Source organism: Amborella trichopoda, chromosome 12, assembly GCF_054954075.1.
Source record: "Amborella trichopoda isolate Santa Cruz 75 chromosome 12, AtrichopodaSantaCruz75HAP2 v2.0, whole genome shotgun sequence".
Lineage (NCBI taxonomy): Eukaryota > Viridiplantae > Streptophyta > Magnoliopsida > Amborellales > Amborellaceae > Amborella > Amborella trichopoda.
The window spans coordinates 3,829,376-3,849,210 of record NC_142347.1 but is presented as its reverse complement, the minus strand read 5'-3'; the positions used below and the strand labels follow the sequence as shown (position 1 = coordinate 3,849,210).

The window sequence follows — 19,835 nt, the reverse complement described above, 5'->3', positions numbered from 1 at the left end:
CGTGTTTTCCATTAGATAGAAGAACAAAGCTCCTAAAATGCATATTACAAGACGAAGAAAAGGGAGGAGCACTCCCCAAAAACCAAGAAGGACCTATCTTGATACCTGAAACACAATAATCCCAAAAACCTCGCCAATCCTACACCAAAAACTATCCATCAAAAGCTCGAGGAAGGGTAAGAGAGGAAAACGAAGGGAGAAGGAGAAGGTGAGGAAAATGGAAATCATCTCCCCAAACAATACCAAAAATTGGAGCCTCAAATTACAGTCCCCTTGATGTAGACCGGATGCTTCCCAATTATTTTTGGTAGTAGATGACATGAGCTAAATGTTTTCACAGTCGTTAACAGTTTTCATCTCCATCAATTGCTTTGATTTCCACTAAAAAAATTTAACCTTAAATTATTTTAACAACCACTAACTGTTTTTGCTCTTATCAATAGTTTTTACCACTATTAACGAATTTCACCCTGGTTAAGAGTTGAACTAGTTCATTGCATATAACATTTGAGCTTTATTGCTGAGTAGCGAAGAGTGCATTTAAGATGTTATTATGTCAATGCATTTAGCTGCTAACATTGACATCTATATCCACTATATCAGCAATAGTGGTACCCAAATCATAATTGAATAGTGCTTCAAGATTGTAGGAACCCTCAGCTTGTGGGGCACCACCCCAAAGTTCCAAAGCAAATTGTTCATGAATCCTTTCAGTTGGATGAAAAGAGTCCCACCATACATGTGTTTTGGGGTCATCGCATAACTCATATTCCTTAACTGTCCTTCCCTTTCCACAGGTGTATGTGCCCCTAAATGAACCTATTCCACAGCAAGCGACCAACCCTTCCCTGAAACCTTCACAAACAATTCTCAAAATATTATGCAAAATTGTCAATCCATCATCATTTCAATAAGGGTTTCAACATATTTGTCAAATTTACATTGTTTTTTTGTACACAAGGCGCCTTGGTAAAGCATTGAAAAAAAGATGAAAGCACCCTCGGATTTTGTTTTCTTTCGGGTAATTCAGTGGGGAAGATAGGCCCCTACTAGTTTTTCCATATAGATTAAGGAGTTCGCTTTTTTTTAAAGTGTCAGTGGGATAGTATCAGTAGGATTGGAAATCACAACGTAGTAACTAGGTATGGACGTGCCACCACCACGACCTAGCACCCTTTGGATTTGACACAACACCTATACCACAACCCTCATTTCCCCTGTAGTTCCACCGACTCCTTACCTATTACGCTTCATCCTTCCCCCTTCTTCCCTGAGTTCAGCATCCCAAGCAGGAGGCCTACAACAAAGTGTTTGATGATAAACATGCTCTCATCAAATGAGCCTCCTTGCCTCCTTTGGCCGACAACTTGCACATCACAGGTGGTGAGGCTCGTCGTCACCCTTGATGGTCTAGTGGGTGCCGAGAAGCATGGAGGAAGGAATGAGATAAGTGCTGATGCAGGTTGCTTTGCAAAGATTTTTGCGGATTATGTGCTTGTTGATTTGGGGACATCTCATGGGTGGTTCTCTTGGTCGAATACCAGTGTGGGATCCCGTTGTATCCATTTGCAACTTGGTCATGCGACTTGATCATGCATTAGCTAATTCGGAGTAGCTATTATTTTTGCCAGATTCTGAGGTGGAACTTTTGCCTAAAGGAACTTCGGACCAATGTCCCCCATTGATCTCTCCTTTCTTTCTTCCTCCCTCTCAGCCTAAACCACTCGGCTATTTTTCAATGTGGGAGGATGCGCCAGAATTCCCAAACCTTATTAGACACTCATGGCAATGAATTGATGGAATAAGAAGTAGTGTGTGAATGTTAAAAAAAATAAAAGGAATAAAGATTGGTTCAATTTTGTACAGATGCTACACACTCACATCAATTTTAGAAGGTAGCACCAAGTAAAATGAACACACAAAGAAAAATTAGAATGTGGGGCTTTTTAGAGATTGTCAAAAGTTCAAATCAATGGAATTTAAATAGCGATTGTACTCTATGAGACAACTTGCTTTTAGTACAAAGAGGTCACGATGAAGTTCAACCAATAGATGTAAAATATTACAAATTAAAGTGTGTCACAACATTCAAGAAATTTTATTTTGACTTTGTACCCAATCAATAACACCTTTATCCATTTAATTTCACATCTAATGGTCAGAGATGACTGGGACCTATTTGTGCCAAAAGTAAATGGTAAATTTTATTTTGACTTTGTACCCAATCAATAACACCTTTATCCACTCAATTTCACATCTAATGGTCAGAGATGATTGGGACCTATTTGTGCCAAAAGTAAATGGCTTTACTGTAAAACTCTCTCTCTCTCTCTCTCTCTCTCTCTCTTTATGTGAGATTAATAATGGCACTAAGAACATCGTACCGAACTTTGTTGGGTTTATGATTCTATCATATAACCAGTTGTAGAAATTGGGATTTGCATATCTGAATCCTTTGAGATGGTGTCGCAGACTCTTGAGCACAGCTGAGAGAGCTTGGTTATGTGCTCGGCCAAGTGCAGAAGCCTCCTCAAAACATCCTCCTTCATTGTTACCAGCCTTTGGGTTAACTACTGCTCTAAAGGAGGGAAAGCACCCCAGTGGGCTCAAGCTTAGAAACCCAAACTTCCGAGCTCCTTTATCATATAAAATCTAACAAATATTCAATTTTCCATATCAATCCATGGGAAAGAAGCATATGACTGCAACAATGGAATTCATTATCTTCATGCATAAAGAAAATAGGTAATCTAGTAGAAAATATTTTAAAAAAACGTTGAAATCTCTTTCCTTTATTTTTATTTTTATTTTTTGATACAAATTCTCCATTATTATTTGATAATTCATAACTTTTCATCTTTAAAAAGAAGTAGAAATATCTAGAATAACATATCTTACGCAATGATACCAAAGTCTGGTGATCCACTTGACCGTATAAAATGTGTGGACATAAAGGTATCACCGCCCAATCAATGATACAGACTCATACATTAGTTATCGCCAATCGAGATCAGGAAGCCAGCCCTATTCTGCCGAAATATCAGGAACCGGCTAGAACCAGCCCCACCTTTTATTTTTCAATTTTTTATTCTAATTTTTTAATTTTTTATTGGCCAACTCACTCGACCTGATCGCCAATCCGGACATCCGATTTGCATGATTTGGCAGGTTTTCGAGATGGGCAATCAGGGTCATCAATCATTAAATTACCATCAAAGGAGGTTCGTTTGATATCCAAAAACTAGGTTTTTTAAGGTTTGGTCATGATTTATAAACCCACTCTCTGTCACTACCATCCAACCATATAGGAAAACATATGACTCTCATGATCACATATTTCATGTGGATTTTAGCATACATTTTCCTTAAAATGCACACTTTAAGAACACATTGTTTCATTGCTTCAGGAAAACTCACCTGTAATGCTTGTGTTAAGTTGCCAATTACCATCCCTACATACTCTTGAGGGGAGTATAATTGTTGCATGATGGGAGTACCCAAATAACCAGAGATATAGTCGTTTGTTCCCATGCTTATGAAATATACAGCGTTGGCTATCATTTCATTAGCTTTTGCCTCCCCAAGTTTCTTTCTCAGTGAGCTTTGCAGATCGTCAAAGTACTCGAGTTGTTTCCAAAAATGAATAGGCTGAAACAGAATAAACAAGGCCATGTATATAAATATTAGAAATGGGTGATTCAACTCTCAACAATTAGTGAGTTGTTAAATCTCATCAAACCCACATATCTTACTAAATCATGGAATCAGAGAACAAAACTCATTGATCAGTGTTTTTAAATTTGGCTCAGGCATTGGACTCGGCCCTAGCCCTAACCGAGTAACTCGGTCGAGTCCAAGTTGACCGGGTCAAGTAGTCTATAGGGCCCAGAAGGCCCTAAATAAATAAATAAATGTTTCAGAAAAAAAAAAGTCGAAAGAAAAGTAAAATTGAAAGAGTGAAAACAAAATCAACAAAAGAAGTCCAAAAAACCTAAAAATTTATATAAAGGAAAATTGTTTCATGCGGGCTGGACCGCATTTCTATATATGCGGTCCAAAAAGTGTAACGCATCCATCTAAAAATAATGGAAATTATAAGTCAAAATGTTTTCTCACTAGAATTATTATTTCTAAGTTTTAAAAACTATTTATTTATTCATATTCATGATCTCTATGTTAGAGAGTACATGTCCTTAAAAAATTAAGTCTTAAAATCCATCTCAAAAATAGATTTATTAAGAGGGCCGCATTTCTACGTATGCGGGCTTGGCCGCATAGAAACCGGGTCCTTATATAAAACATGGATTTTGAATAAATTGATCTACAGATGGAGACACTAAAAAAAAATCAAACAAAAAAAAGAGAAAATATAAAAATAAATTATATGACTAGAAAAACTCATAAATCAATGTAAAAAACATCCAAATTATATATAATCTGTGTTTATTAATTCCAAATATTTATAGGACTTTTACTTCTTTTTTGGTTTTTGGAAATTGTCAGAAAAATCTCGTTTTATTTTCCAAAATTTAAAAGTAGTCCCATATATTTTATTTGTTGCACTAAAGTCCCACTTTTTGTAGTGGATATTGTATTTGAAATTTATTTTTTATAAATTCGATTGAGCTCAAATTTTGGGCATTCATACATCTCACTATAACGTACTTGTAAAACTTATTGAGGAATATAGTTAAGTTAAATACAAATAACCAAAGTACCCCTATCATGAATTTCAAATTTTAAAGAATATTATTTTTTATTGATCTTAAAATATTTTTTAGTATGTTTTTACAAATGTAAGATTTGTGGGAATTACAGACTCCTCAAACTAGAGCTCCCTTAAGCTTTGGGGATCTCTGTGCACCTAACTAACTTACACATGTGGACCGTCTATCCAATGGTCATTCAATAAAGATGCGCATGATTCAGGACTCCACTTAAGCAATGATTGGGACCCACATTGCTTAATTGGATGATTGAAGTTCATGATGAAAAGTACATAAAACCATTTTTCATGTATAGTTTTTTTTTTCAAGTAGAAGTATTACAATCGTGAACAACTAACACATGCCGAATCTTGAATCGGATAAGTTTATCATGATATATAATAGCAATAGGAATTGTGTGGTATATTCTTGCCAATGCATGAGTTGGATGGTGATTGATGTATGGTGGGATTCATCCCCTCCATCATCATCCAACCCATTGTTGGGATGGTGATAACTTCATATAATGCCCATATGGATTGTAGGGACTAGTTTTCCAGGGCTCAGCCTTGTCCATAGGGTGAAGCGAGTTCCTCAACCTTGTCCATAGGGTGAGGCGAGTTCCTGATGAGTTATGTATAGAACTGACTCGTTAGGTCCAAATAAATGCTTAAAAAATATTATAAAAAAAGAAAGAAAAAAAAAACACTAGCATAATGGTAAGAAATGCTTCTTTAGAAGATTTTGTTAATTTTTTAGGTCATTTAGAAATGCTTATATTTGTTTCTTTTTTAAAATAATTTCTAAAATATTCAAAGTATAAATCCACTTCTTCAGTAATCCATATTTTGTAATCCACTTTTTCATTGGGATTATATACAATGAGACCAATTACTTTTGGTCTCATTGTATAGGGAGGTCACAATTATTTACAACCATCCGATGTGAAATATAATAGTTTCCGTGTGACACATAGTTCGATAAATTTTCTTTTAAACTTTGAGTTTGATCAATTGGTCAATGAAATAAATCCAGCCACCCAATTTATTTAAGGGTGCAGTTTCTATAAAGATGCAACCTTAGGCAATTGAATTAAGGCGCACCTTAAAATTTCATCATAACATGTAATTTTTTTATAAAAAATTCTTAGTATTATCTTAAAATCTATTTTATACCTAATTAGAAAATTTCAAATTCCAAAAATGGTTAAAATGAAGTCGATCTATAAATATATGAAAATCTTGAAAATGGACGCTCTAGATAATGTGTTGCAAGCTGCACTATTTCCGAGGCTCAAAAACATTTTTTTTTTCATATTCATACGTCTCAATGTCGAGATGATCGATTAAAGGTTTATTCAACATTAAAACACCATCTCCGATAGCTTTTTGAGATGCATATGTGATTCTACATTTTAAGGTTGCAACCCTGTATAAACTTTTCCCTTTATTTAACCTGTTAATGATTCTATTAATCATTTAAGTATTTTCTTATTACGAAACAGGGCAAATTTGGGTACATTATTGAAGTTCAGTGTATCGAAGTATTTACCTCATCCTGGTTGGTTTTTGGCAAGATGCCGGCTCCTGCAGAAGCGAAGTTGGCACCATGGACAAACTCGGCACAAGGTTCCAGATAGGGAGGGATATATGGCAGCTTTGCATACTCAGCTACAACAATGATTAACAAATATTGAATCGAAGACTTCAGGGAGGAACTTGGGTTCGAAAAAAGATATAAATATGCAATAGAGAGTAGATAAGCTTAGGCCTCAAGACCTTTTCTCAAGAAGCTTAATTCTTGAGGAATTTATACGCGGATACAAAAATTTATATATAAAATACAAAAATGGGTCTAATTTAGTCAAAACTTACGCACACGGTCGGTCCCGATGGTTTTTATTTATTTATTTATTATTACCATATTGCCCTTCAGTCCCAAAATGCCATCCATGGGCTGATTTTTAAACTTTTTTTTATAGTAGGGTTGTGCCGTCAGGTCAAAAAGCAGTCTGAGGTCCCCATCTGCGGACAAACTATGTTATGCTACTAGAACTCAGGGCCAGTTTGTGCACCTGGATTGAACTCTCCAGAACAAGGCTATCTAGGTATTGAGCCCTTATCCCTTGTTTGGTTAACACATTCATGTTACAAAATCTCATATAGTTTTTAAATTTTTGCCCCAACCTCAATATTGTGTTCTTTTTTCTTTAAATTACCCCTAGTTCGAACATCCAATGCTTGAACTTGGTTTTTCTTTTTCTTGTTAAAGACAAGATCTAATATTGGATGCCTGAATTAGTCCAGTAATAAATAAAAATTAGAAAATGGGACTTGAGCATAAAATAGAAAATGTATAGAACCTTTTTAAAATATCAAAATCATAATGACAATTTTCTGTAAATTTCTCCAAAATTGAAGTTAAATAAAAACCCCTTGGAAATTTAGATGAAAGTACGAATAGAGGATATGCCTTACATTAAGATCGTGGCTTTATAAATCCACATTTCAAATCTTTGGGGTTTCAAGTTCCACAATCCTGGGCAGAAAAAGGAACTCCTAGTTATCATCTCTCTCTCTCAAAATTACTCCAGGTCATACAATTCACAAATTGTATACTAGTATGTTATAAGGAAAACATTTATATATGGTGCCATTGACAAATAAAACATACGAAACTCCAACTCTCAGCCATCTGATCTAAATAAAAGACGGGATAGTTACAGTTGTAATATTACAAGTGAGCCTATGAGCATTTGATCATGATTGGATAACTAAGTGTATTCAATTTTTAACTTTTTGTTCCACAAAATATTTTGAAATGAGTTTGGCATGTGCTTACTTTACACAATGGTCCACTTAATATAAATAAGAAAAAATATTTTTGGTAAAATAAAATGATCAAAATACGCTTGTAACTTTCATAAGTATTTTTGTTATTAATACATTCTATTTCTTTAGGTGCACCCTGCAAAAAATAGGTATGCTCTAAATTTCATATCAAGATTAATTATAAATTTTTTTTAAAAAAAAAACAGCGTTGTGTCCGACTTTTGATAGAAGCTAAACCCACCAGCCATTCAAATCGGATGGTTGGGAATAGCAGTCGCATATAAATGTGGATGGCCCCACATATAAAGGTTTCCCTAAATTAACTAAAGTAATTTCTTCAATAAGAAAAAAGATTTTGTGACTTATCGGTATAACCCCCATCGGTCAAAATAGATAAATAAATTGACTTTTTTAGGCTAAACCATGCACATCTTTGATCTGGAAAATGAATAATTAAAAATGCAATTTTAAGTTTTTGGAGCCCTATATCAATCCTCCAAGGAGAGGAGCGGTGATTACTAAATTAGACACACTCATTTTATAGCTTTTTTTACGTAGTCATGAAAAATATGGGTTAGCATTATTGAAAAACTTGAAATCCAAAGACCATTCCCAATTCCTAAGACCCTTGTGCTTGCTCTGTAGTTTTAGGCCACGGTTTCCTCGACGTCTTCAGCTTTTTTTTCTCTTAAATAGGGCCGGGTTCAGGCATGACCTGCCCGGATTGATTTGTGATTGGGCTGGGCCGGAGCAGCAGCCCGGCCTGGCCGGATTGTCCAGTCGAAGGGCAGGCCTGCCTGAAGCCAACCCCAACACTTCAAAAGAACCAACTCCATGCCACAAAACCATATCCAAACAATATGCACAAACAAACCCGCCGGAAATTTGACATAGCCCTTTAAAGTGTATGCTTACCAATGAAATCCACCATAACTCGACCATCCGAGTAGCGTCCAGTAGGCCCACCGAAGACTCCATTGATTCCATATGGCTCAAAGTTCGCCCGGTTTTCATTCCCACTCTTAATGTAGTTGTTGTTTCCGACGTCCACTCCCGAGTCCCCGAATATGAAGAACGCCACCGGACTTCTTTCCTGTAAACTACAGCAACAGGGCCTGCACGCTAACAAATAAACGATGACATAGAAAATGGAGAAATGAGAATGCCCATTGTTCCTCGCCATTAGAACTGCATTGTTCCTCGCCATTAGAACTGCACAAACGTTTGTCTTGAACAAATGAATGGGCTTTTTCTTATACTGATACACGACAAAAAAGAAGTGTCTCTTATTTTCTTTTGCAGTATAGGGAGGTTTTTCTTTCTTTTATTGGCATTTATAACGCTTGTATTAAGAACCTCTTTTTAGTAAAAATTTGAACATTAAAAACTGTCTATATTTAATTAAAATTCTCAAAAATGGAAAAAGAGTTACTCTCACTCTTAACTAAATCCGATTTTCAATGAAACTTTGTCCACGCGCAAGCAATGGCACCCACCCTTCAGTCCACGCCAATTGTGCACAACAACTGCATGCATTTGCACGCGCAGCAGAGACAAATAAAAAGACAACAATAATGTATTATTATTATTATTATTTTAAATTAAGTGGCAAGAATCGAACTTGAAATGTAGCATTGTTTGACATCAACTACTAACCACTCCAGCCCAGGTTCTATTCCTAAAACGGGCAGCATCTCTTTGCAAACGTTACCGTAGGTAGCGACACGGTTTTTTAATGCGGCCGCTCATCCTACAGGAAATTAATTTTTTGGGCTAAAAAATTATCAAATTGATTTTTTTTTTAATATATAAAATAAATAGATTTTAGGTCCAAAAAATATTATATTTTGTAATTTGTTGTTTATGTTCCTTTTCAAGTATCATCAAATTTATCATCAACCAAATCTAGACCTTTATGAGTTTCATTTTTTTTTTTTTTTTTTGAGTTTTGAATTTTTTTAGTCGGGATAGATTTAGAAGACACTATAAAGCTTCTGATAATAGAACTACTTTTTTTGACAAGGTACGGAGGTGCAGCTTTATTTTTAATTATAAAGCCACAATCTTACGATAATCTTGCATGTACTTGAGCAATTCCTTTCGTTTTTAAGAAAAAATGCTCCTTCTCAAAACACAAGCTGATCGGGCACTCTTCGTGCCAAATCATGTGACATTTTTAGATATTAAGGAGGTTTTTAGAGAGAAACTATCTCAAATTTAAAAGCTCCAGATAGAGAATTAATATATGAGAAAAGATGATATAAAAATATTTTACACTACTTGAGGAGGGCTATTTTCCTATTAAATAGTAAATTAATTTTTGCTGCGATTTTATTTTATTTTATTTTTCTCCTGGGTTGGGGGCTGTTCTAGAAAGTGTGGTCCAAAGGGGGAGAGGTGGGTATTCCTTTACAAGAAAACCAACATTTATTCAACTCCAAGTAAAAAGCATAATCACAAGCAACTCACTGAATTAGCAAAATGCCTCTCCTATGCCAATTTCAAGGAATTATAAAATGGGAACGGACCAGCCTCGATCCATTACCTGTTTTCAAATCCTGATCTCTGTTGAACACTCTTTCAAGGGGAAAAGTTGAAGATGTAGAAACAAGAGTTCGAGGAGGGGATGAAAATGATGAAAATAATCATTTCCTACCCTTTTGTTACTTGTATGACTAATTTGGTATATGTTGTTCTTCTTTTCTTAGTGAATAATATGCTTCATGAGAGTATAATGTAAAAGCTCATAATTTGAGTTTAATCGAGTGCACTTATGCAAATCGAAACCGAATGATGCTGGAGAAATGCCAGCTCCCTCTCTCTCTCTGCGCGCGTGTGTGTTAGAAAGAAAATACCCCCGTAAGATTTGATGGGCAGAACACCAATTGTACACTTTCACTTGATGGGCAGAACACCTATTTACAGGAAACTTCTATATATATGGAAGTTCACCTATTTACATGAAACTTCTATATATATATATTTATATATATATGAAAGTTTGCAATATATCTTTGATTAACCTAGTGAACACTTCAAAAAAAAGCGAGCAAAGGATTCAGTTCTTCAAGATCTAGACCTGTGCATCCATCAAATAGACAGCTCAACATCTCTTATGGAGCAGGCATTCATTTGGCATCTTTTTAGAAATTGAAAAGTTGTTATACGATCTCTTCGCTAAGAATAAATATGATTTCAGACTCGTGGTCAAACAGAAGCAGTGTTCTGCTAGTAAGTGCAAGTGTACAATTTACTCCCTAAGTAGCACTAGTTTTCACTCAAAAAAGTACTTGCTACCCATAATACATGGAAGTAAGAGAGCTTTAGAAATACTAAAATGAACTTCAAATAACCACTTTTAGATGGTAGCATCAACATCTTTATCTACAATATCAGCAATGGTGGTGCCCAAGTCATTGTTGAAGAGAGCTTCAAGATTGTAGGGACCCACATCTTGTGGGGCACCACCCCACAGTTCCAATGCAAATTGTTCATGAATCCCTTCAGTTGGATGGAAAGAGTCCCACCATACATGGGATTTAGGGCTATCGCATAATTCAAATTCCTTAACGGTCCTTGTCCCCCCACAACTGTATGTGCCCTTGAATGGTCCCGTCCCACAGCAAGCCACTACCCCTTCTTTGAAACCTTCGCAAACAAGACACAAGAATATATCAAAGTTTAGTCCACCATCATTTGATGAGATATATTGACATAGTGTTCAATTAAATATGGACACGGTTTTTATGAATTATAGGACTTATATGTAGATGTGGGGTCCCTCTTCATGATCCATTTTTTAGATTGATTTAGGACTTAATTTTTAAGGTATATATAATCTCCAACATGGAGAACATGAATGTGTAAAAATAAATAAATTTTAAAAATTCAAAATAATAAATTTTAAAAATCAAAAAGTTCACTTTTTTTTTTTTTTTTTTGAGAGACCACAACACATGTTCATCCTTAAAATAGATGTGGGATGCATCGGCGGACACATATGTAATCATGCGTCTTACATATGCATCACCTAACGTATAAACCACTCTACCATTAAGTACAGAATTTTTTAGGAGGAATGTATTTTATTGGGCTCAGTAAAACTCTGAAAATATATTGAGAGAATTACCACAAGCACACATATGCACAAAAATGTCATACCGTATTTTGCTGGGTTTATCATTCTATCAGCTAACCAGTTGTAGAAATTGGAATTTGCGTGCTTAAATCCTTTGAGGTGATGTTCTAAGCTCCTGAGAACAGTTGAGATTGCTCCATTATGAGCTTGGGCAAGTGCGGAAGCGTCTTCGAAACAACCCCCCTCGTTGTTATTGGGGTTAGGATTGACAGCTCTAAGTGCTGGCAAGCACCCCAAGGGACTCAACCCCAAGAATCCGAATTTCCTCGCACCTTTTTGATATAAACCCTAAAAGAATATAAATATTTTCAAATTATTCCATTGTCGACATAATCAAGCGAGTTGAAGGTATACCATGATCCACATGACCACATAAAAGATGATGTCATATGAAGATGTCATTTCGCAATCAATGTTGGGGTTGGCAATGGCTAGGCCTAGGCCGGGCCACCCTAGCACAAGTCTTGTTAGTGCCAGCCAAGCCCAGCCAGGCCTAGCCCTATCAAGGCAGGGCTGAGCTAAATAGAATATATAATAAAAAGAAAAACAAAGAAAAAGGCCAGTCTGGGCTGGCCATGGACTTGCCCCAACCTGGTCCTACCCTTAGGCTATGGTTGTCTGGACTTTGGGCCACATTTTATGGCCCAAGCCCTAGTTTTTTAGGGCAGGGCTGACCAAGCCGGGCCACTCAGGCTATTGCCACCCCTTATCAATGTATTGGACATTGGAGATATGATGGGGACTACAATGCATGTCATAATTGGGAAACCCTACTCTTTTTCATAACCATTAACCATGAAGCTAACATTGATGACCTAGTGATAAGCCATTAAGGGTCGTATAGGTTGGCTCATCTGCCTTTGTATGTTGCGCTAGGGTTCAATTCCCACGAGTGCAAATATTTTATATATTATAAAACACATAGTGGTGTACTAGTTATCTTTACTACCCTTGTGTGCCTCTCAGCTTGAGTGGTCATGAGCTTGATCCCCAAACTTGAGTTTTGAGAAAGGAGCTGAGGTCATGGTGGTAGCACACCCCATACTTCAATTATACGTTGTGGGTTTCGTTCCCACTTACAGCTTCAAAAACCTCCAATTAATTCAAAAACGGGTAGAAGTATGTCATCTCCACTGAATTACCCACACACAAAAAAAACATCGATGACCTAGTGACTATATATTTCATGTGGTCCTGTGGATCATAGTACTATTTCACTTGGGAAGTTGCCCAGTTAATTGCTCTTAGAGTAGTAAAAGACCAACCTGTATTGCATTTGTTAAGTTGCCAATTACCATCCCTACATATTGTTGAGGTGAGTAAGATTGTTGCATGAGGGGATTGCCCACATATCCACCCATGTAGTCATTGCTTCCCATGCTTATGAAATACACAGCGTTGGATATCAAATCCTCAGCTTGTGCATCCCCTAGTTTTTCACTCAGCGACCTTTGCACCTCTTCGAAGTTCTCTAGTTGCTTCCTTAGGTCAATTGCCTGAAACAAATAAAAGGGCAAAAAAATAGCCCATGAAAAAAAAGAAAAAAAAGAAAAGTCCCGAGTCTAGAAACCTAAATTCAATAAGACCATTGTGAGAGAAACGATTGTCTTAACTTTCAGGAAGTGATGGGTCGTTCATTCTAATCACAACCAGAAGTTTGGGAAATGTTTCTAAATTTCTTTAAAAAAAGAAAAAGATCCCATGAAAAAAAAAAGCCATGTGTCTAGAAACCTAAATTCAATATCTTTTTTGACAAATAACCTAAATTCAATATCTTAACTTTCAGGAAGTGATGGGTCGTTCATTCTCATCAAAACCAGAAGTTTGGAAAATTTTTGTTTTTTTTTTTGTTTTATTTAAGAAAATGACTCTCTTTTTTTTCATAATATGTCATTTTTGATGTTCTTCATTTTTCCCCAAAGTAGACCCACATTAGAATCAAGCTCCTAACTAGGGTGTCAAGTTTTTCTGTCGAGAGGTCGGTTCCGAACATAGAGTTCTGAACGGACTTTTTCATCAACTAACCGATTCAGAACTTCCAAGTTCTAAACCGGTCTTCACTCTAAAATCATTCAAACTTGTCAATTCGAAACTCCGGGTCCTCAAACATTTGAAAACTATTACAAGAAAAAAAGAAAAAAAAGACAAGTGAGCTGATCTGTCTAACTTACATGAGCTTATAGTGAAGACAAGTTCGGAACTTAAAGTTCCAAACCAGTTGCTTTACAAAAAGTTGGTCCAGAACTTGAACTTCTAAGCTGGGTTATTTTTGAAGAAAATAAAAAATGCATAAAGAAAAACATGACCATAAAATATGAAGAAAAAAAAAAGGAAACTTTTCTTAAATACCTCCAAAAATATGAGATGTTAAAATAAAAAAATAAAAAAAGAAATCTACCAAAAGGTTTTACTTTGATTATAATTTTTAAAAAAATGACACAAAACGTGCATTGATTAGAATAAAAAAATGAGACAAAACATGCATGGAGTACGAAGGTAAATCCAAAGGGAGAAAAAACTATGCTAAAATTGGAGCATTCAATAACATCTCCTATGAAGAAAACTCTCCCAAAGGGTAACACCTTGTGTTCACAAAATCGAACCGGAACGGTTAATCGGACATAGGTTTGAAAGCGGTTTAATTGGCCTAACCGGTAAACCGGCTGATTCAACCGCTCTAACCGGACAAGTCCCAAGTGGTCAAAAATTTGTTAAAAAAATATATAAAAAAAATCTACTAAAATATGAAAACCATATAAAGACTGATTAAACAAAACACATTCAAATGAATTTGAAAATTAATGAAAAAAAATGAATTTTAATCCATTTTATATTTTCCAATGACTATTTTTAAAATTTTTTAAAAAAGATGGAAAAATATAGAAGTGAGTGTCAATAACCAAAACTATTTTTAATCTTTACCATAATATAAATAATATTTAAAAATGTATTACAAATCAAATTCCTTATTGTTGAGAATTTATATACATTTTTTGAAATTTTTTTTAAAAAATACCGGTTGATCACCCTAACCTCCTAAAACAGAAACCGGCTCCCCTTCTCCTCTAGTATTATGATATCAGATAACCCCCAGGGCCAATAAAAATCTATGGAATCCCTCGAAGTTAAAAGAAAAGACATTTAACCCACTCTTTACTATTTTTATTGTCTAAATTACTGTATTTACCCTTCTTTTTTTTTCTATTAACCCTATTATATGAATGAAATTTTCGATATCTTTTTTTTAACTTACTTGGGAGGTTCTCGAGATGAAAGAGAGAGAGTTAAATATTCAGGGAAGGTTGCTAGAGAGAGAGGGATGAAGTGTTTATTGAGGGAAGAAGAGAAAGAAAGAGAGTTTTTTTGGGATTTAGATAATGGGTGATTAAGAAAAAATAGAAGGGTAAATGATGTAGTTTATACAATGGAAAAGATAAGCATAAGGTTAAACATCCGTTTTTTTTTTTCTTAATTTGGGGTGTTCTATATGTTGTTTATAGAACCAGGGGGTTATTTAGGATAATAGTTTTAGAGAGGGGGTATATGTCTTCTTCCCATTATTTTTTTTGTCTTTATCTAAGCTTATTTAATATTTTTTTTGGTTTAGTTAAATCCTCATCCATAAATGCCTATTCTAATTTTATTATATTTTATTTAGGTTTTTTGTGTTCACATATCTACTTGATCTACACTATTTTTTTTGAAGCTTTTTATTTTTATAATTTGAAATAAAAATAAATTTTAAGGCAATCATGAATATTCTTTGTACTGAAACGACATCTTTCGACACTATTTAAAGGTGCACCTTACATTGATTGCTTAGCATCTCAGCTTTATACAAACTGCACCAAAAACAAAAAACAAAAACAAAAAAAAAACTACAAAAAAAAGAAAAAGCTCAATTTGCTCAAACTTTGTGTAAATTCAAAAGGGCAAATTATCCTATATATCATATGGTTCATGGGGTTTTCCAGGCGCCAAACACTTAAAACATCCGTGAACCTTTGATCCCGTGTTCTGCTCAATTAAGCAAGGGATGGGGTTCCATTTAAATAGAGGTTAGGACCAACATTGCTGGATAGGTTGGTCCATCGAACAGGAGGGTCCAGATGGGCCAATCATTTCCACTTTGTAAATTTGGTAAAAACTACTCAAAAAAAAAAAAGAAAAAAAAGAAAAAAAAGAAAAGTATGGCGAGAGCCACAATTAGGTCATTGAGCTTCCTCATGATGATGATGATGATGGTAGAGATTGTATACAATGAGACCATTTACCTTTGATACAAGGTGGTCACAGATATTTACAATCATCCAATGTGAAGTTTGATAGCTTGGATGTGTCACAAATTGCGAGAAAAATTCTCTTGAAGCTTGAGCTTGCAGTCACCCAATTTCACATCTGATGGTCAAGATTAATGTGACCACCTTGTACCAATGGTAAATAGTCTCATCCTATATTTTTCCATAATAATAATAATAATAATAAAATCTTCGACCACATTTCAATTTTGCTCACAATAATTACCAGATTCTGGTGAGTTTCAGGCAAGATGCCGGCTCCTCCAGAGGCAAAGTTGACTCCGTGAACAAACTCAGCTGAAGGTTCAAGAAATGCAGGAATGTTTGGCAGTTTTGCATATTGGGCTGCACTTATTCCAAAATGATTAATGTAAAAATCAGGAAAAAGAAAAATTAGACTAAGATGTGGGAATCAAATGATTGTAGGAATGGAAATTAAGATGTAATGTTGCTACCATCAACTGCAAACGAGCAAGTTGGGAAATAACAACATAGCGGTTAACTAAAATATTAGTAATAAATTGGTTTTGTTCCAAAAAATTGGAAGTAAAAAGTTGGGTAAAAAATATGGATCGCCAAAAATTAGTTAAGTTAGAGAATCGTGATTAAGTCGGGTTTATCTCAAAAAAATCGGACATGTGAAGATAACCTAATATAAGATTTTGAGTTGTAGTTATTGCATGGATACATTGAAACCACTTAACTATAATTTGTATGTCCTTAACTAGTATCATTTATAATCATACTTAACAAATTTTATCTGAACTTTCAATCAATATTACAATGCCTACTCTATTGGTACGATACAAAATATATGATAGATTTATTTGGAGCATACAATACAATAATCAAAATAACTATATTTGCAAACAACACGACCGGAACCCAAGGTATGAGACTATCTTTGGAAGAAAACAACAAAACGATCTTCAGTACTGTATTTCCTTTTTTTTTTTTTTTTTGGTAACCACCTTTAATATAGTATTGCAGACAACTAAAACACAAAAAATCAAAAAAGTAAAATGGTGGCCTATCCAAATTGTTCTATAGAATACACTAATGAAATTAAAAAAAAAAAATGAACAGGTGAAATTAATCAAAGTTTTGTATGCTGAAAGAAAGTAACAAAATGCTTAAGGAAACAAATATTCGAAGTTCACCACAAATTCCTTGCTGCCTAAATCTCTAGTGTCACTGAATCTCTCTCTTTCTCTTTCTAAGGATGCTATCTGTTTCGAAGAAAATAAGATTTTTTATTAGGTTACTCTTCCTCTAACTCTTACCATTATTTTGAGCCATGTGGTTGTTTTGAGGGATTATTTTTTAAAGAATATATTGCAATTTTTTTAAGATAAATATTGGTGAAAAATTTGTATAGAATTTTTTGTTAAATCAATATTCTTAATTTACTTCTACTTTTAATATGCTTATCTCTAAACCAAAATTCAAATATATTAAATCAATTAAGAGATATTTACCAAAAACAAAAAAGGATGAAGTTATAGAGAGGAAGTTTTTTTGAATTTTTTTTTGCAAAAAAGATAAAATACGGTTTATATTGGTTTCATTAAAAAATATGATTTTTTTTTAAAGAGCTATTCAAAAACTAGAAGTTCTTTAACATATTTTTAAAAAATCAGATTTTGTTTAAAAAATCATGTTTTAAATATAGACTTACTAACTATGCTGCAAACTACGCTGGCCCAAGCCCGATTTCTCAGTATGGTTTGTCTCGTTGAGCCTCGCGTACGGGGTAGATAGAGAATGCCAAATCTGAGTTTGGTTCTTTTATAAAGCCAATTTTCTTTAATACAAGTTTTGCATAAAAAAAAAAAATTGTAACACAAGAAAAAGAAGGCCAGCACGTGTGCACCAACAGAGATTCACAAACTGACAGTATCAAGAAGAGCTGGAAACGGGTTGGACTCCGGCTTGGACCTAGACCTGGACCTGGACCCAGACCCGAGTGGACTTGAATTCACTGAACTTGGACTCGCACCTAATATGATCCAAAAATTTAAAAAGCTATGTATTGAACTATATCTAAATATATTTCATAAATTAGGATCCGAAAAATATTATCGCACCAAGACCTGGACCCAAACAATATTCCGGTCCAAGATTTGTACATGACCCGACCCTTCAAGTCCAATTTTTTGACCCTGGACCCAAATCAGTCTATCCCTCGGGTACGGTGTCGGGGCTATTGCCAACCCTTGACCCGTGTTCAAATCCAACTAAACATTTAAAGATATGGTTACCGATGAAATCCACGATAACCCGACCGTCAGAGAAGCGGCCCGTAGGTCCACCGAAGACTCCATTGTTTCCATAAGGCTGGAAACCTGCCTGGTTTTCCGGCACGGTCTTGATGTAGTTGTTATTCCCGACGTCCACTGTAGAGTCTCCGAATATGAAGAAGGCCACCGGAATTTTTTCCGGCAAACTACACAAAGAGGGCCCCAATAAGACGGCAATAATAAACGAGAGAATGGAGAGATGAGATTGCCTCCTGGTCCACGCCATTATAACTCTGAACAAGGCTTGGTCTTGAATAGCCGGATGAACTTATATGGGCCAACATTAGGTCTTTGGAAATGGTGAAATGTTCTTGTTTGACTAGAGAGCAGGTATAATAGGATCCCATGGGAATATACTGTGTATTTCGCCCAAAATACCTACTTACGAAGTTTTTTCAGTCTAGACTTTTGGGAACCACATAAGCATTGATACATGGTTTATTTTAAAAGGAAAAACGTTGTATTTTGAATTTGGTGACACTTAGATCTAGCCTTTCAAAAATTAAACGGTCTTGAGTCAATCTTGAGACACTAGTTTTTTCAAGTACACATAGAGTTATTTGGGATTTTTTTTTTCAATTAAGATATTCTATAAGTTGTAAAGATTACATACCCAAAATTTGAGGTTTAAAAAGTATCCCTTTCTGGTGTTTTTGCCCGAGAGAGTAAATGGATAGCACACTCCCGCCGGTGCAGAAAGTCAGGGGGGGTTGCGGGGTTAAGCAAACTGCAATTACAAAGTCTGATCTTCAGCTTTTCGAAAATAACAAAAGGAGGAAAGAAAAGTTCTGTATCCTTTAGCTTACGTGGAATCACCCAGGCCTCGTTTGGTTCGTATGAAATCTTGCATCATGAAACAATTTTCATATGAATCAGACAGTTACGCACGTTTGGTTAGGTTGTAAAGTCCATTAAAACCATAGTTAGCAACTCTCCAATTAGAACATATATATATATTTATATATATATATATATATTTTTAATCTTCGATTTTTTGAAATCCGTTAAGAATTTCGAGATTTTTTGAAATCCGTTAAGAATTTCGAGTTTTTCTAATGATGTTCAATTTTTTTTTTTTTAATGAAACCGATATACATCCATATTTTATCTTTTTTCAAAAAAAATTCAAAAATTTTTCATATAAATTTATTTCTTTATTAACTTAATATTATTGAATTTTGATTTAAAAATAAGTTTAACGGAAATAAATTAAAAAATATTGATTTAACAAATATTTAACTAATAAGTTTCCTTAAAAAACGTGTACAAAAAATACAAGCAATAGATTCTCCAAAAACTAAGATATCAAATAATCATGTATCTCATAGTAATAAGTAGAGTTAGAAGAACAGTAACTCAATTGAAAATCTTTTTTTTTTTTTTTCCTTAAAACCCAGAACGTCTTTATGAAGAGCAACAGAGAAATTCAATGATACTAAAGATTTAGGTAACTAGGCATTAAATGTGGGATTCGAATTTGCTTAAGCATTTTGTTGCTTTTTTTATGCATAGAGAAGTTCGATTAATTTCGTATTTTATTTTTATTTTATTGGTGTGTATAA

At 34.7% G+C, this 19,835-nt stretch overlaps 2 protein-coding genes and 1 long non-coding RNA gene across 5 annotated transcripts; 1 reads left to right on the top strand and 2 right to left on the bottom strand.

Moving 5' to 3' along the window:
* Window positions 1-494: 494 nt before the first annotated feature.
* Window positions 495-8,840, bottom strand: LOC18433682 (GDSL lipase). 2 transcript variants are annotated; one of them, XM_011624874.3, is made up of 5 exons: window positions 8,453-8,840; window positions 6,258-6,376; window positions 3,418-3,648; window positions 2,385-2,652; window positions 495-855 (listed from the first exon to the last, which is right to left on the bottom strand). In XM_011624874.3, exons 1-5 carry the CDS (start codon window positions 8,742-8,744, stop codon window positions 566-568), a joined length of 1,200 nt encoding a protein of 399 aa, XP_011623176.3. In that variant the 5' UTR covers window positions 8,745-8,840; the 3' UTR covers window positions 495-565. The 2 variants fall into 2 exon arrangements, with proteins under 2 accessions (XP_011623176.3, XP_088710550.1); XM_088854424.1 differs by lacking the exons at window positions 6,258-6,376; window positions 8,453-8,840 and adding an exon at window positions 3,753-4,028.
* Window positions 5,151-6,575, top strand: LOC148779365 (uncharacterized). Its single transcript, XR_016046432.1, has 2 exons — window positions 5,151-5,425; window positions 6,211-6,575. It is a non-coding gene; the product is annotated as an uncharacterized LOC148779365 (long non-coding RNA).
* Window positions 8,841-10,710: 1,870 nt separating the features above from the next.
* On the bottom strand, window positions 10,711-18,575 carry GLIP5 (GDSL-motif lipase 5). 2 transcript variants are annotated; one of them, XM_006843765.2, is made up of 5 exons: window positions 18,235-18,575; window positions 16,200-16,318; window positions 12,941-13,171; window positions 11,699-11,963; window positions 10,711-11,185 (listed from the first exon to the last, which is right to left on the bottom strand). In XM_006843765.2, the coding sequence occupies exons 1-5, from the start codon at window positions 18,497-18,499 to the stop codon at window positions 10,896-10,898; spliced, it is 1,170 nt and encodes a 389-aa protein (XP_006843828.1). In that variant the 5' UTR covers window positions 18,500-18,575; the 3' UTR covers window positions 10,711-10,895. The 2 variants fall into 2 exon arrangements, with proteins under 2 accessions (XP_006843828.1, XP_088710549.1); XM_088854423.1 differs by having other exon boundaries at window positions 16,191-16,318; window positions 18,235-18,568.
* Window positions 18,576-19,835: the final 1,260 nt, after the last annotated feature.

Excerpts from the sequence above, each read along its gene's own strand:
- LOC18433682 (XM_011624874.3), bottom strand. The coding sequence starts at position 8,744 with ATGGCGAGGAACAATGCAGTTCTAATGGCGAGGAACAATGGGCATTCT. Across the intron at positions 3,649-6,257 it reads CAAAAACCAACCAGGATGAG|CCTATTCATTTTTGGAAACA; the intron begins GTAAATACTTCG and ends ATTCTGTTTCAG. Across the intron at positions 2,653-3,417 it reads ACTTAACACAAGCATTACAG|ATTTTATATGATAAAGGAGC; the intron begins GTGAGTTTTCCT and ends AATATTTGTTAG.
- GLIP5 (XM_088854423.1), bottom strand. The coding sequence starts at position 18,499 with ATGGCGTGGACCAGGAGGCAATCTCATCTCTCCATTCTCTCGTTTATT. Across the intron at positions 16,319-18,234 it reads GGTTATCGTGGATTTCATCG|CCCAATATGCAAAACTGCCA; the intron begins GTAACCATATCT and ends GAATAAGTGCAG. Across the intron at positions 11,964-12,940 it reads ACTTAACAAATGCAATACAG|GGTTTATATCAAAAAGGTGC; the intron begins GTTGGTCTTTTA and ends ATATTCTTTTAG.